This window comes from Dipteris shenzhenensis, chromosome 16 (genome assembly GCF_047967505.1).
Source record: "Dipteris shenzhenensis isolate YYH24624 ecotype China chromosome 16, Dip_SZ_1.0, whole genome shotgun sequence".
Classification (NCBI taxonomy): Eukaryota; Viridiplantae; Streptophyta; class Polypodiopsida; order Gleicheniales; family Dipteridaceae; genus Dipteris; species Dipteris shenzhenensis.
Genome location: NC_141611.1, coordinates 13,491,174 through 13,505,890, shown reverse-complemented (window position 1 = coordinate 13,505,890; position 14,717 = coordinate 13,491,174). Strand labels below are relative to the sequence as shown.

Sequence of the window (14,717 nt, the reverse complement as noted above, 5' to 3'; positions counted from 1 at the left end):
AACTAACCTGCACAATGTTCAATAACGCATTTTTTCCTACTTCAGTTTCGGAATAGATAAATTAAGCACAGTCTAATACATCATTTTGTCCCTTTTATTGCTGTTTTGTTTTCCCCCAAAAAATTCGTACATATTTATTTATTTATTTATTGGCACTGCATTGGATTCTGCTTTGTAAATTTCCACACGCAAAATTTTGAGGTCAATTGAGTAAAGCATTTCAAACTGTAAGTGTGTGTTTGTTGTTGTTGGGGCAAGGGGTGGGGGGGGAAAAGGTTTCAAGGATATTTCAGGTTTAGAGCCTTAAGATCATTGGTAACACATATTTATGACACAAGCATCCAAAATGAATCATGGAAGGTCCTTATAAAAAATTATAAGGCTTTCGTTATATAAACTAGTGACAACAAAAAACTCGACTATTTGATAAAAACATATGGACAGCATCCATCCAAACATAATTCCTTGCTGATATGGACATGTGTTTAGCATAACATGCATCTAAGTCACCAGTCCACGGAGATCATCTGCAGTTGCTTTTAGCAAGGGTAACTTCACTTTGGGGGATGCTGCAGCAGGATCCTTAGACTGGGAGCTTACAATACTCTGAGTAATGAAAGAAATGTAAAGTTGATCATTATCAGCCCTTTGGATCTCATACAAACGTTGCCCTGCTGCAAAGTTTCCTAGTAGTTGGTAAGACCGTTCAGAACCATCCATCAGCAGACATAAGTCCTCTGAACCTGCTCAGATCGGCATTAGAGACATATAAAGGAGCATAAACAGCTTGTATTTTGCATCATCATACTAGCTTTTCTTGCAAGATATGAGCAATCCCTCACAAGGCACGAGAAGATTTCCCAAGAAATAAAGGGTGGAACATCTGATGATGTAGCACAAGCTAAACAGATGCATTCTAGACCCAAAAAAATAATACATAACATGGAACTGAAATAAACACTAAAAAGCAATGCTTGCAACTTACAGTGCAAAAATTACCCACAGCAAGTAGAAAATAGTACCTTTACTACCTTAATCACAGATTTCCCCCAGCAAGTAAAAGATATACCTTCATTACTGTCCCCACAGTTAATTAGCCAAAAAGTTCAATGCACACTCAGCTCTTCATGTACATTCATGTAAGGTGGCTACATAAAGGTGTCCCAGTTTCTCATGTAGCTCCACCTTGCTTGCTAGCTAGGTAGCACGATTTGCAGGCACAGTTCAGAGGCCAGTAACATAGGTGTTATAATGAAGCCTCCTGCGACTCCGATCTCCTGAAATTCTAACCCCTATAAGACCTTTTTTCCTCCTAAACTCATACAAGGTGAAAACTGTACACTATATGCCTCCCCAGGTGGCAGTTTCAGAGAGCCAAGCTTGTCAGTCACACATAGGGACTGCACATTTCTTGCCTCGTGCCAAGCAGGCGAAGGAGCCAGCAGTGGCAGCAAAAGACCAAAGCCTACACACCAGTGACATCAAATGAGGGCAGCAGTGTGCCTATTCAACAAAGGATACACAAAGCAGCATCCAGCCCAAACCATCCAGACAAGGTTGAAGGGTGGCACTAAAATCCAAAAATGGCAATTGAATCCTCTTATTGATCATTCATGTGGAACTGAGGGCTTACACCGAATCATCCTGGACACCATCGTCACCTATAGCCGCTCGAAGCTCCTCCAATCTGTCCTCAAGAGATCGCATCCCCAAAAGGGTGCTGCATACATGGCAGTCGGCACACCAGTGTGTCAAAAAGCCAATCCTTCATCGGTGGATCCTAGAAGCACTGTCGCTCTAGTCTAGCCAAAGCACTATGCCCCCGTGAGCCGTGCTTGGGCTGTGCATGGGTCATCGTGAAGATGGGTGCTGTGAAGACTGTTCCCAAATATGTGTACGACTGCACTATCTCCACTGGCTCACCACCCACGATAAGTGAAACTAAGTCGGCGAAGCACTGCACGTGAGGAGTTGAAGACCATAACCTTGGTTTTCCCAAGGTTGACCATCAGGGGTCTCTCTCTGCAGAACACCTCTAAGGCCTCCAGATCTCTCTGCAGTATATCATCAGCATATAACAATAGTTGTATGAGGAGATCACCTAGTAATGAGCCCTCGCCCTCTAGGCGATCTATGAAGGATGTGATCTCATCGATGTAGAGTCCAAAGAGAGTCGGTGAGAGAGGGCAGCCCTGCTTCACCCCAATTGGGCTCTTGACCCAATCCGATAGGCCGCCTAGCGCACGGACTCTACCTCTGACTGACTCATATAGGCTCATCACACCCCAGATCAACGTCTATGGAATCTGCATCTCCTGTGGTCTCTTGATCATACAGGATCGTGTGGGACAGTGTCGAAGGCCTTTCGAAAGTCTACGAAACATGTGTAGACTTTCTAATGTCTGGACCTCGCCGCCTCAATGACAGCCCTCATAGTGAAAATGTGGTCTAGAGTAGAATGCTGCCTCCGGAAGCCTCTGTATGACTGGTGATCTATCGATCAAATGACTAGCAGGTCATAAGGGCCTACGAGCGAACTCCAATTCAGCAATGGGACAGATGACGAGCAGGTCGCCTTAGGAGGACTACCCGATATGGAAGAACAGCCCCTAAATGTCTAGTACTGCACATGACTAGGAGACCGAGCGGCAAGATCATCGGCCTACTTCCGTCCGCCTGTCAGTCGATCCCTTCCGTCTTCCCATTGGTCGCCATCCCCTCACCATGAGCAGCTAACAAGAATAACCGGACTAGCCAATCTCTGCAATCGACCCCCGTCACCGTCAATACCCTTCCTCTCTCCGCCCGTTCGCGCCCATGCACCGCTCGACTGCACCTCTCGCCGCCCGTCTACGCCCATGCGCCGCCCTCCGCACCCACTTGCAAACCTCAGCCTCTAAGGTTGCTGACTACAGTGGGTTAGAGGGTTTGGTTGGTTGGTTAGGTTAGGTTAGGTTAGTTTAGGTCTGGTTAGGACTAACTAGTTAGGGGATTGGGTTACTTTGGTTAGGTTTAGTTAGTTTGGTTGGATTTAGGTTCAATTAGTTGGGCTAGATTAGGTTAGGGCTAACTAGGGTTAAATGGTCAAGTTAGGTCACCTTAGTTCAATGTCCTAACTGTCTTACCAGTCTTTAGGTTAGAAGTCCTAAGTGTCCTACGCGACTTAGGAAAAAAGAGGCAAAAACTCAAAAATTTCCAACCTCTTTAAGGGGCTCTATTTTTTGCTTATTCAAACCTTGTTTCAAAGCTTCTTCGATGACCTTTCTTCCAAGCCTCTCCATCGACTTTTTCGTGTTTCCACGCACTATCTTCGGTGCTCATTACAGTAGGGATTTGCTATCCATTTCTCTTTGTCTATATTCGAGCTTCTCTCTCCACGGCCAGTCACCATGCCACCGAAGCGTGCCCCTCCTGATATATTGCATGACAGTGATGAGGCTGCTTGGTATGAGCAAGTGCCTGCCATAGTGGTTGCATCCACTGGTGGTACAGAGGTTCCTTCCACTTAGCCTCTCTCTCCTGCATCCCAGGAAGCGCAGGCAACACAGACGCAGTTTTTGGATGCCCTTTCCTCTATGCTCCAAGATGCTTTCCGCCAGATAGGACAGGAGTTCAGCCAGCAACTTAGCACAGCCATGGCTATGCAAGATACCGCTCTTGCCCAGATGGGACAGTAGATTGGTCAGCAAATCACATCTGCCATTGCCCTAGGTAAGGCTTGGCATTCTAGAAAGAATCCAGCCATAGATTGGAAAAAGCACATTTATAAATTCAAGATGAATGATGTGCTGTATGTCTTATGAGGTGAAAAAGATATACCTCAAGGACCGTTGGTTTCCGTAATGGAAATTCGAAAAGCTCAAGAAGAGTTTTTGTTTCTTTGTACAACATCGGTAGAGCCGATTGATGGTCCTTCGGCTAGCACTGATGTTAACCAAAATGGAGAGATGGCCAAGTTGGCTGATTAAATAGCAGAGGAGTTCTCTGATTGTTTTAGGGATGAGTTACCTTATGGATTACCTCCAGAGCGGAATGTTCAACATAAGATTGAACTAATCCCGGGGGCACAACCTGTAAATAAACCTCCCTATAGGTTAAGTTTTACCGAAGAAGCAGAGGTGCGAAGACAACTGGAAGAATACTTCAAGCTGGGGCAGATTCAACCCAGTTTCTCACCTTTTGCTTCGCCAATGATATTGAAGAAAAAGAAAGATGATACTTTTTGCCTCTGTATAGATTACAGAGCACTGAATAATATCACTGTTAAGCACAAGTATCCGATGGCTTGGATCGATGATTTGCTAGATGCGTTACATGGGACCGTAATTTTCAATAAGATAGATCTTAAATGTGGCCACCATCAGATCCGTATTAGAGCCGAGGATATGCATAAAACCACTTTTAGAAGCAGGTTTGGACATTATGAGTTTTTAGTAATGCCGTTTGGACTTACCAATGATCCTGCTACATTCGTCATGCTTATGAACGATTCACTACGCCCATACATCGGAAGTTTATAGTACATTTTATTGACGATATTCTTGTTTTCAGCAAAAATATTGCTGAGCATCACAAACACTTAAGAATAGTGTTCAATACTTTGAGGAAAGCCAGTCTTTATGTAAATAAAAAGAAAACTGTACTATGTATGGTAAGACTTGAATATTTAGGATTCATTATTACTCCTAATGGGATAGAAATGGATCCAAAGAAAGTGGCTACGATACCGACTTGGCCTATCCCTCGGAGTTTGACCGCTTTGCGATCATTCTTGGGATTTGTCCAATTTTATCGAAGGCATATCAAAGGATATTCCGAAATAGTATTGCATTTTCTCATTTAAAGATTTTTTTGCATGCAAGTGACTCACTAATCGAGGGTGTTGTTTTGTTTCAAGAGATAGAGAATAATGCAAGACGCAAACCAATAAGAATCCTGGACCGAGGAACAATGCAAGTACGCATCGGAAGATACCCACGGTGTTGGTTGCATGGCAAGGTTTACCTCTATCAGAAGCTACCTGGGAATCTGTATACCAGTTACGGAGAGTGTTCCCACACTTTATCGAGGACGCTGACGCCTAAAGAGGGAAGGAATGTTATGCTCAAGTTGAGGTAACATGACCTCGGAAGGATCAGTGGACATTTTCCTTTAAAGGATCAATGTTTGTATTATATTTATTTGGGCTTCATGTAAATGGTCAAAAGTATTGATGTCAAGGTCCTTAATGAGGGTGACAAGGCACTGACTAGATGGGTCTAAGGCTAGGGGTCTTAAATGCATTAAGTGTGGAAATGTTCCTAGGGGCAAGTGAATAAATTGATATCCCAAGAAAGGGGTAGTAAAGATGCATTTAAGAGATACCCTAGAATGAAGACATGTGGCATACTAGATCCATCTAGGGAAATTGGGCTTGGTGGAATTTTGCAAGCAGGAGTTTTCACGTAAGATCGTATTCTTTGAGTTTGCTACCACCGAGAAGTGGCTGGGAGGAAATCTGAGTGCCTGCCCCGTGATTGATTGTAGAGATTGGGAATTTGGAACAGGTTATACATTAGGGACTGTGTCAGCTAAGGGCCCTGTTTAGAACAGTATATAAAGGAAGTGTTGAGATACACTGTGTAGGAATAAATGGCACTGTTTAAACAGTAATAACTCTGCCCAGTCACGAAATAGGATCACTGTTTTAGTTGGATCTGCCTGTGCAGTAACTGCTGACTGCATACAATGTCCACATGGCAAAAGCCAATTGTACAGATGCCGGATTTCCAATTTCAGACTTCTAAAGACACAATCTTCCATGATTGCTGCACTTTAGGGATAGGAAAGATAGAGTAGGGCAGAATAACCAGTAGAACTGAAAAGGCCCAACTTTTAGTGTCTACAGCACAAGAAAACCCTAAATTTTGCCAGCAAGGCATCAAATTAGAGGTAGATGAAGGTCCAAATGCACTCTGATTCAATCCAAACTTGGTGCAGGTCTTGCAGCAACTGAGGCGCTTCAGTATATGCAACAAAAACGGAATTTGGAGCAGTGATCTGCCATATCGCTGCACATTTCCACTTCTGCCAGCGCCACATAAACCTGGTCCAATCTGGCCTAGTTTTAGGAATTTCGTTGGGATACCTTAGGGCTTTTGATCAGGTGGACATTGTGATCAGTTTGATGTAAAAAGATTGCAATTCTGGAAAATTCAAAATATTGGCCCTCTAGCAGCTGACACGTGGCAGAACAGATTCTAGCAATGAATTTTTGCACAGAGGTAGCCATTGGGCTCAAGATAACATGCTCCAATTTTCAAAACAAAATAATATGGTTTGCCCACAAAGATCCCTGAAAAGTGGCTCTGATACCAATGTAACTAAGCTAGCCTACAGCCTAGTTAAATCTGCCCAGCTGGCAGAAATGATAGTAGCAACGAGTAGAATCATATGACAGCAAGTAATAATCACCAAAAGTACCGGGAATCCATGTGAGAGACCTTGGCTTGTGAGGGGCTGCACAAGCGACAGGCTAGGTTGTTGAGACCTAGCCTGCACCCAGTGTTTCTCGTTTAAAGAAATATGCGATAGATGAGTACAAAGGAAAGCAGGGCCCTCTTACATAGGTAGGTATAGGCCAAGGCAAAATAACATCTATACTTATGGGATAGCCATCCTAGGATGCCACTGGCAACTTTAGGCTTCCCCTACTTAAGTACACTATTTATTTACAGGCCATTTAAAGGCTGCCTATGCTAGGAACTACTAAATAAATTTCACCTTTGTTACATAAAGCATTCTAATCATTTTTACAGCCCATGAGCATCATGATAAATTGATGTCACAAAGGGATCTATCCTGAGCGGACCTGAGGACCCAACAAGTGTGTCATCTACCATGTATTATCAGACTCTGCCATGTTAGTCTAGCATGCATGAACATGAAACATGGCAGTAAACAGCATAGTTCAAGCTTTAAGATCCATCACAACCATTTCTATATTGGAATTTGAGAATTGACTTTCACACCATTTAGCTCGCCTTAAAGAATAAAATTTCCTATCATTTTTCTTCTCAAGATGCAACTGAACTACATGGGGAACTGAGCACAAAGTTGCCAGACAAGCTTCTGATTGTCGAAATTCATAAAGATTTTGTGGCAGGCTACAAAAGAGCTATCCTGGTACTTACAAGCTGCATGCTCCAACTGTGTACTGTACACATATTCCAGGACTGCTGCTATATCCTGTTCAAAATAGTGGAATGGTCCTGTTGCAAATCTTTGCCTACGAAGTTTGGTTAAACCTTCTCCCAACTCAGCCATTGCTCCTCGATGATTCTGCATATCACAAAAATATGAGATAAAGTTTACCCACGACCAAACGGACACTACCATGAGAGTAAAGACAACACAGCACTCTGAATACATGCATGCATGTAGACATATGCATACACAAGTGTGCATTTGTGCAAATAAACACATAGATACATGCAAGTGGGGTTGCCAAAATACCAATCAGTTTGAAATCTGATCACATTAGAAAAGCCCTTGTAATAAAGGAGAAAAAATGTGGAGTTAGTGTATAGGCATGAAGGGAACATTTTAACTAGAGAGGGCTAAATAGGAGTGATGTGGGGAGGGATTGAAAGCCTCACCCCCCTTGCTATTGTAGTTACACATTGAATTGACACCATAAAATGGAAACACTACCCTGCTGTTCTCCAGTGGGTACCAATGAACAAGGACTGCTCTATCTGGCTTGACCTAAGGCGGAGAGATTGACTTACATAGCCTGTGCCTGACTGTCCCTGGACAAGGGCTCACAAAGGGGTCACAGCATACGACAAAATCTCCTAGTAGGGAGCTATAACGCACTTGTTGATGTAGCCGGTGTGTCACATTGCGCCCAAGTGCAAGGGTGCATGTGGCATTTCCCTCCTCCTTAACTTGGCAGTAGGTTCATTGCTTCCAAGTAGTCCGCCAAAATATGTGGGAACTCCTGAAAAAAGTATTCGTCCAACCACACTGCTTCATAGGTACCTCGATCACGGAACTTGGTATAAAACTCCCGTAACCTACGTCCTGACCCATGCTTCCATTTGTGAAGAAAGATCTGCTCTGGCAGTGTTACGCGTACCTGCAGATTCTGGAAGTGGTCCCACGAAGTCCATACCTATGTCCTGGAAAGAACCATCGGGTATTGGCAATGGCATAAGTAAGCCACCGCCTTCTTGTGGGGCGCCTTGACTTTTTGGCATATCTGACAATTCTGAACATAGCCGTATACGCCCTTCCACATCTTTGGCCAATAGAAATAGCGCTCTAACTTCTCCAAAGTACCATTGATACCTCTATGACCACCAGTAGGGGCATCGTGGGGCATCACGAAGAAGCAACTGCTATTTGTCTTCGAGTACACATAATCTTTTTTTATAGAAAAGCCAACCATCCTCTAATGAGTAATGGCCTGGAGCAAGAGTCATGGCTAACTGGAACTATGTGCCAAACTCTACTGAATCCGCGTACTGTGCCTTCATACTATCGAGATCTTTCCCTTAATCTCGAGCACAATGGCCTTCTCAACGGTCTGGATTGAACCTTTCCGACTTAGAGTGTCTGCAATGGGGTTGTTTTTGTCGAGGACGTACTCGATCATTCCCCCAAACTGCTGGAATAGCTAGCTCCACCGTTGTTGTCGATCACTCCATTGTGAACTAGGCATTGTTTGAAGCCACTTAAGGGTTTGGTGATCTATTTTGACCATGAAAGTCCGTCCGTAGAGAAAGGCTTCCAATGTTTTAATGCCTAAAAGACACCGAGTAGCTCTCTATCATACACTGAATAATTATTTTCGGCATCGTTGAGCTTTCTGCTGTGCTATGCCATGGGCCTATCCTCTTGCTGTAAAACTGCCCTGATGGTGACATTGCTTGCCTCTGTGATTACCAGAAATGGATCATCCCAAGAAACGATCTTCATGACTGGTGCAGTAGTGGCCAACCTTTGCAAATCATGGAAGGCTTGCAAACCTTTACCTGTAGCTTGAATCTTTTGTCTGCGTGTCTTTATCCCCTTGAGTAAATCTGTAAGAGGAGCTGTGTATGTATTCTGCCACAGGATGTCATGCCTCCTACACAGGCAGTGGAACAAGTGGTGCAGCAAGAAATTGCAGACATACATGCAGCAAAAACAGTCCCAAACTGGCTGTTACAGACTCTCTGGGAGAGTAAACTTGATGCCCCGTTACCTGGCAGGACTCGCAGTGCAGCAAGGCACATGGAAGGTGCTAATTCAGTGGAATCAGCATATGCAGGTACTCTCCTTGATGAAGAGGAGCCTGCCACATTTGAAGAAGCAAAAGGTAATGTGCATTGGATGAATGCCATGCACGATGAGTTGCAGTCCATTGCAAAAAATCAGACTTGGGATGTTGTGGATTTGCCACAGGGTAAACATGCTATTGGCACACGATGGGTATTTAAAGTCAAACGGAAGCCAGATGGCTCCATTGACAGATATAAAGCCAGGCTGGTTGCTAAAGGCTATGCTCAGAAAAAGGGCATAGATTATGAGGAGACCTTTGCTCCTACATCCCGGATGACCACCATCCGATCAGTTATTGCAATGGCTGCACATTTTGAGTGGAATGTTCATCAGTTGGACATCAAAACAGCCTTCTTAAATGGGGACTTGCTGGAAGAGGTGTATGTCAAACCACCTCCAGGTTTTGACATTACAGCCAATGCACTTCAAGTCTGCAAGCTTAATAAAGCTTTATATGGGCTGAAACAGGCCCCTCGTGCATGGTATGCCAAAATACATGCCTTTTTGACCAGCAAGGGGCTGCACAATAGTCCTACTGAGAGCACCCTCTACATCAAGATGGATGGGGGGGAAATCTTAGTCATCCTTCTTTATGTTGATGACTTACTGCTCACAGGGTCCAATGAAGAAAAAATTGCAGATTTCAAAGCTGATTTGCAGACCAACTTTGATATGTCAGATTTGGGGCTGCTTCACTTTTATTTGGGGATCCAGTTCTCTCATGAGAGACGTGGCACTGTTATGTCTCAGTCCAAGTATGTTCAGAAACTCTTGGACAGATTTAACATGCAAGAGTGTAAGCCCATATCTACTCCTATGGAACCGGGGCTGAAACTCACAATGCATGATGCAGGAGAATCAGTTGATGCCACACTTTACAGTCAAGCTGTTGGATGCCTCATATATCTCTGCAATACTAGGCCTGATATTCAGTTTGCAGTATCTCAGGTGAGCAGGTACATGCACAGCCCCAAAACTATGCATTGGCAGGCAGTTAAGCGCATCTTCCGTTATTTGCAGGGCACCAAGTCTTTTGGCTTACTATTTCCCAGGGGGGGTGACTTGCAGATGCATGCCTACAGTGATTCAGATTGGGCTGGTGATTATGACACTAGGCAGTCCACTAGTGGCAATTGTTTCTTTTTGGGAAAATCTTGCATTTCATGGCTGAGCAAGAAACAATCTACAGTGGCTACCTCATCATGTGAAGCTGAGTACAGGGCAGCTTTCACAGCAACAGTTGAATGTGTCTGGCTGAGACGTTTATTTGCTGATCTTCATCTGTCTTTGGAGGGTCCTTCTCCAATTCTCACTGATAGTCAGAGTGCCATTGCAGTGGCAAAGAATCCAGTGTTTCATGCTCGCACGAAGCACATTGAGGTTCACTATCACTACGTCAAAGAGAAGTTGCATGCAGGAGAGATCAATATGATCTTTGTGTCCACACATGACAACGTTGCAGATATTTTCACCAAAGCGCTACCACGTGAGAAGTTTGAGGCATTTCGCAGTGCCCTGAACTTATATCCGTTTGGTGATTGATCAGCCTTGTACATGACATTGTGACACATCCCAGCACTCCTGAAACCCCTGATCTGCAAAATAACCACACACAACATCTGAACTGAGCAGGCTGCTCACCACCCAACCGTGACATCTACGGGATGTGATCCCGAATCAGAAGATGTCCCCTCCGAGCCACGAGCTGAGCTATTGGCACGAACTCCCAATCAGATCCCAACCAGCCTGGTGTCCCATACCACCAGGTGGCGCTGTGAAGCCCTGGATCTGCCACTGGGCCTTGGGCTACGCTAAGATGCAGGCGCGCGTCCGCGACACAATCCAGGATCAGACCTAGCACCTGGGAACGAGACTTGCTCCCAACTGCACACTGAGAACTGAACCCCCTGGGCCTCTTTTATAGACTCGGGCCCCGGCGCCAAAAATAGCGAAGACCTATAAATAGTTCGTACCCTTGCCACTCAACCCGAGAATCAAGCCTGCCTAGCTCTAAGCCTCCCCAGGCTAACCTGAGCTAGATCTGTGTAACTAGTACACGTCAGATACCAATCTGTGCACATGACACATTGGCACTGCAGGGGGGTGTTAGAATTATAGATATAATTCAGCAGTGACCAATGTAATATAATAAGCTAGTTAGGGGCACTTTTCCCTCCTTTAGAGGTTTTTCCCCCTAACTACAGTTAGTTCACTAACTATGGTTAGTGACTACTAAGGTTTTGTCACTAGGACAAAACCTTATCCTTCTCACTTTGAGTTGTACTCTATTCTATTGCAACTACGTCTTCAGCTCCCAAGCTTCCTACTCTCTCAATCCCTCTTGCTCTCACTCACTCCCTCTCCTTCACTTTCCAATATACTTTGCAAATACCTGAGACATCATCTTGTTGAACGTGGGTGGTGCATTCTTCAGACCAAATGGCATGATGACAAACTCGTAATGAGCTCGCTCTGTCGGGAAAGCCGTCTTTGGGATGTCAACTTCAAAAATCTGGACTTGGTGATAGCCCCTCTTGAGATCCATTTTTCAAAAAAACTTTGCACTGTTGAGTCTTTCCAAGATACACTCAATGCGGGGCTAGAAAACTTGTTACTTACTGTAAGTTTGTTGAGTGCTTTGTAGTCCACAGATAATCACACGCACTTATCCTTCTTTGCCACAAACAGAATAGACACAGCGAATGGCAAAGATGACGGTCTTATAAATCTTGCACGCAGTAACTGAGACAACTACTGCTTTAACTCCCCCTCCATAGACTTGGAAAGTCGGTAAGGAAACTTACGTGGAGGTGTGGAGTCCGAAATCAAATCGATGCAATGGTCTTCCGGTCTGTGTGGAGATAGCTGAGGTGGCAGATCATCCCAGAGCATAATGTCTTAGAACTCCTTGAGTGGATCCACGATTGCTTGCCCCATTGGAGGAGCCGCTTGCACTGAAGTGATATGGCACTTGACATAAACAAGTGCACACATTGCACCCTTGCGGACGGCACGACCTACTTGGATATAAGATATTAACGGAATCCTTGGTATGCTCCGATCACGGCGTGCTCAAGTAAACCTTCCACAATCGTGAAGGTGTCTTGCCGCCAATCAGGCGTCGGTACATGCTCACGGAACCACTAAATCCCAAGGATCATGTCGCGTCCCATCAAAGGTGTCAGTGTAAAATCCCACGTACAAATCGCCTTATGTGTGATGTGTGTGCACAAGCCACGTGTGAACCCTGAACAGAGAAAATATTCCAAGGCCACTACTACCAAGAGGAGGCCAATGGACAGCCATGTCATATACTTAGCGTGTGCCTCCCCTTTGTGATCTACGATGAGTAGTGGACTACACCTGCCTAAAAAGAGTGTGCAGAGATTCCACACCGAAGTGCTAAGAAGCTCAATAGCCACATGGTAACCCTCCAAGAAGACCCAAATCATCCTATCATATGCCTTCTCGAAATCCAAGAGACGGATCGCAAGGGGGTGAGACTCCTTGCAAGACCAATCAGCGGCCTTCCAAAAAGTGAAGATATTGTCCAAAGATGCTCTACTGCTGGACAAAGCCAGTTTACATATTAACAACCATCTCAAAAAGGATGAAACCCAAGTGTATGCTCAAGATCTTGGCTAAAATCTTAATAAGAGAGTGAAGGCCTTGATAGGCGGATGTCAGCCTTGTGCCACACACACCTTGGGGATCGGGCATATCCATCCGTAGGGAATGGACTATCAGAGGAGATTGTCGTCTCCACGATTTCCTGAAGATCCTTATGCACCTCACCTGTCTCATCCCTCAAGGGAGCTATGTCCCTGCTCATTAAAAGATCTTCTTACTAAACCTTCTCACAGAATGCGGTATTTGCAGCTGACTCAATGACACTACAAGTAACCAACCAGTGGTGGAGATGGGCCCTTCGAAGAGAGTTCTATACGTGGATACAAACACTTGTATTCGGCTGCACGTGGCTGTCAATATCTTTCACTGACACGGACACAACACGGGATTGGGAGGAAGCATCGCTCTCAGAGCTAATTGAAGAGAGTAAAGCCCTAAGACAGCCTGGAACCAGCTAGTGGCTCTGTTTGAGGTCGATAATCTTGCTGGCGCATTGCAATCCCAACCTTACAAATTTTCTATAGAATCTTTCCTTTCGCTCGACGAACTAACTGCAAAGGACCAACACTCCCGAATTTCAATGGTTATGTATGTGGAATTGCCACAGGTGCGCATACAGGAAGGCTATACGAATCTCTATTGTAGTTGCTTCAAATGTAAGGCTGAATAATGCACTGCCACACCCTTTCAAAACGGACCCCACAGCCTACCAGAGAAGGACGCGGAATAACCTTATTGAGAAGATGGTACAGACCAACACTGCATTGCAAGATGCCGTGTAAAACACTACGCATGGGCTCTTCTGCATCGTACCAAAGACACTCCAGAACATCGTGGCATTCGTAGTATTCCCCGCGGTTGAAGAGCATCACCCCACGTTCGAAGGAGGCGTCCGAATCAACGACTGTGGAGTCTACATCGTCCCATCGCCAGGAAAAGTGCGAGATGTGGGTTGATCGCTTAAGTTGAGATCCTTGGAGTTGGAGAAAGGCATGGAAGTTGGAATTGTGGAGGAGGAGCAGAAGGGAATGGGAGGAAGAAAACTTGGAGAAAAGGGATGGGACAGGAGGAGAGGTTTTAGGAAGGAATTGAGGTTGCACTTGGACCTTGTGTGCTGAGATTCTATAGGAAGACATGAATGCTTGATTCATAACATTCTCTTTGGCAAATGAGAAATGAGAGGAAGAGATAAGAGTAGCAATTACTACCTCCTTACAACAACAACAAGAATTTCATTCACCTGCCCTCCCCAAAGCTTGTTCAATCATTTGGCATTAGAGTATACACAAGCGAGTGGTCCAACCAGTCATCGACCTTATGATTCAAGTTGCTTTTGATTGTCCAAATCTGATCCGATAATGATCCGTATATTGTTGCTGGTGTGTGTGTTAATTGTGCGGAATTGTTTTCAGCCATGAAAGATTCAATTCTGGATGTGCTTGTTGTATGAATGTTGAGGTCTATGTTAACGTATGTTTTCATGTTGTCTGGTATATTTGCAATTGTTGATTGAAGGAGTATTGTCTTTGTTTTCAGAGATTTGTAGACGTTAATTACGATATATTTGCAATTGTTGATTGAAGGACTACTGTCTTTGTTTTCGGAGATTTGTAAATATTAATTATAGCAATTTGGTTCCTGTCATTATGCTCGTGGATTGTTAGCAAGGTCTCGATCCCGTTTTGATTGTGTTTTTTAGTGTGTAATAGTTTGTCATTTTTTGTGTAGAATGTTGCAATTCCATTTTTCCCATTCCCACATATGACATTGAAGCCTAGTTA

General features: G+C 44.4%; 1 protein-coding gene across 3 annotated transcripts; it reads right to left on the bottom strand.

Annotated features, from left to right (window-relative positions):
- Positions 1-366: 366 nt before the first annotated feature.
- On the bottom strand, positions 367-14,138 carry LOC147892584 (DUF309 domain protein). Of its 3 annotated transcripts, none has more exons than XM_087387544.1 (3): positions 13,647-14,138; positions 7,173-7,320; positions 367-743 (listed from the first exon to the last, which is right to left on the bottom strand). In XM_087387544.1, the coding sequence occupies exons 1-3, from the start codon at positions 14,085-14,087 to the stop codon at positions 502-504; spliced, it is 831 nt and encodes a 276-aa protein (XP_087243670.1). In that variant the 5' UTR covers positions 14,088-14,138; the 3' UTR covers positions 367-501. The 3 variants fall into 3 exon arrangements, with proteins under 3 accessions (XP_087243670.1, XP_087243672.1, XP_087243671.1); XM_087387546.1 differs by having other exon boundaries at positions 13,750-13,870; XM_087387545.1 differs by having other exon boundaries at positions 375-743; positions 13,668-14,133.
- Positions 14,139-14,717: the final 579 nt, after the last annotated feature.

Excerpts from the sequence above, each read along its gene's own strand:
- LOC147892584 (XM_087387544.1), bottom strand. The coding sequence starts at position 14,087 with ATGAATCAAGCATTCATGTCTTCCTATAGAATCTCAGCACACAAGGTC. Across the intron at positions 7,321-13,646 it reads TTATTCCGCGTCCTTCTCTG|AATCATCGAGGAGCAATGGC; the intron begins GTAGGCTGTGGG and ends TGTGATATGCAG. Across the intron at positions 744-7,172 it reads ACAGTTGGAGCATGCAGCTT|GTTCAGAGGACTTATGTCTG; the intron begins GTAAGTACCAGG and ends CGATCTGAGCAG.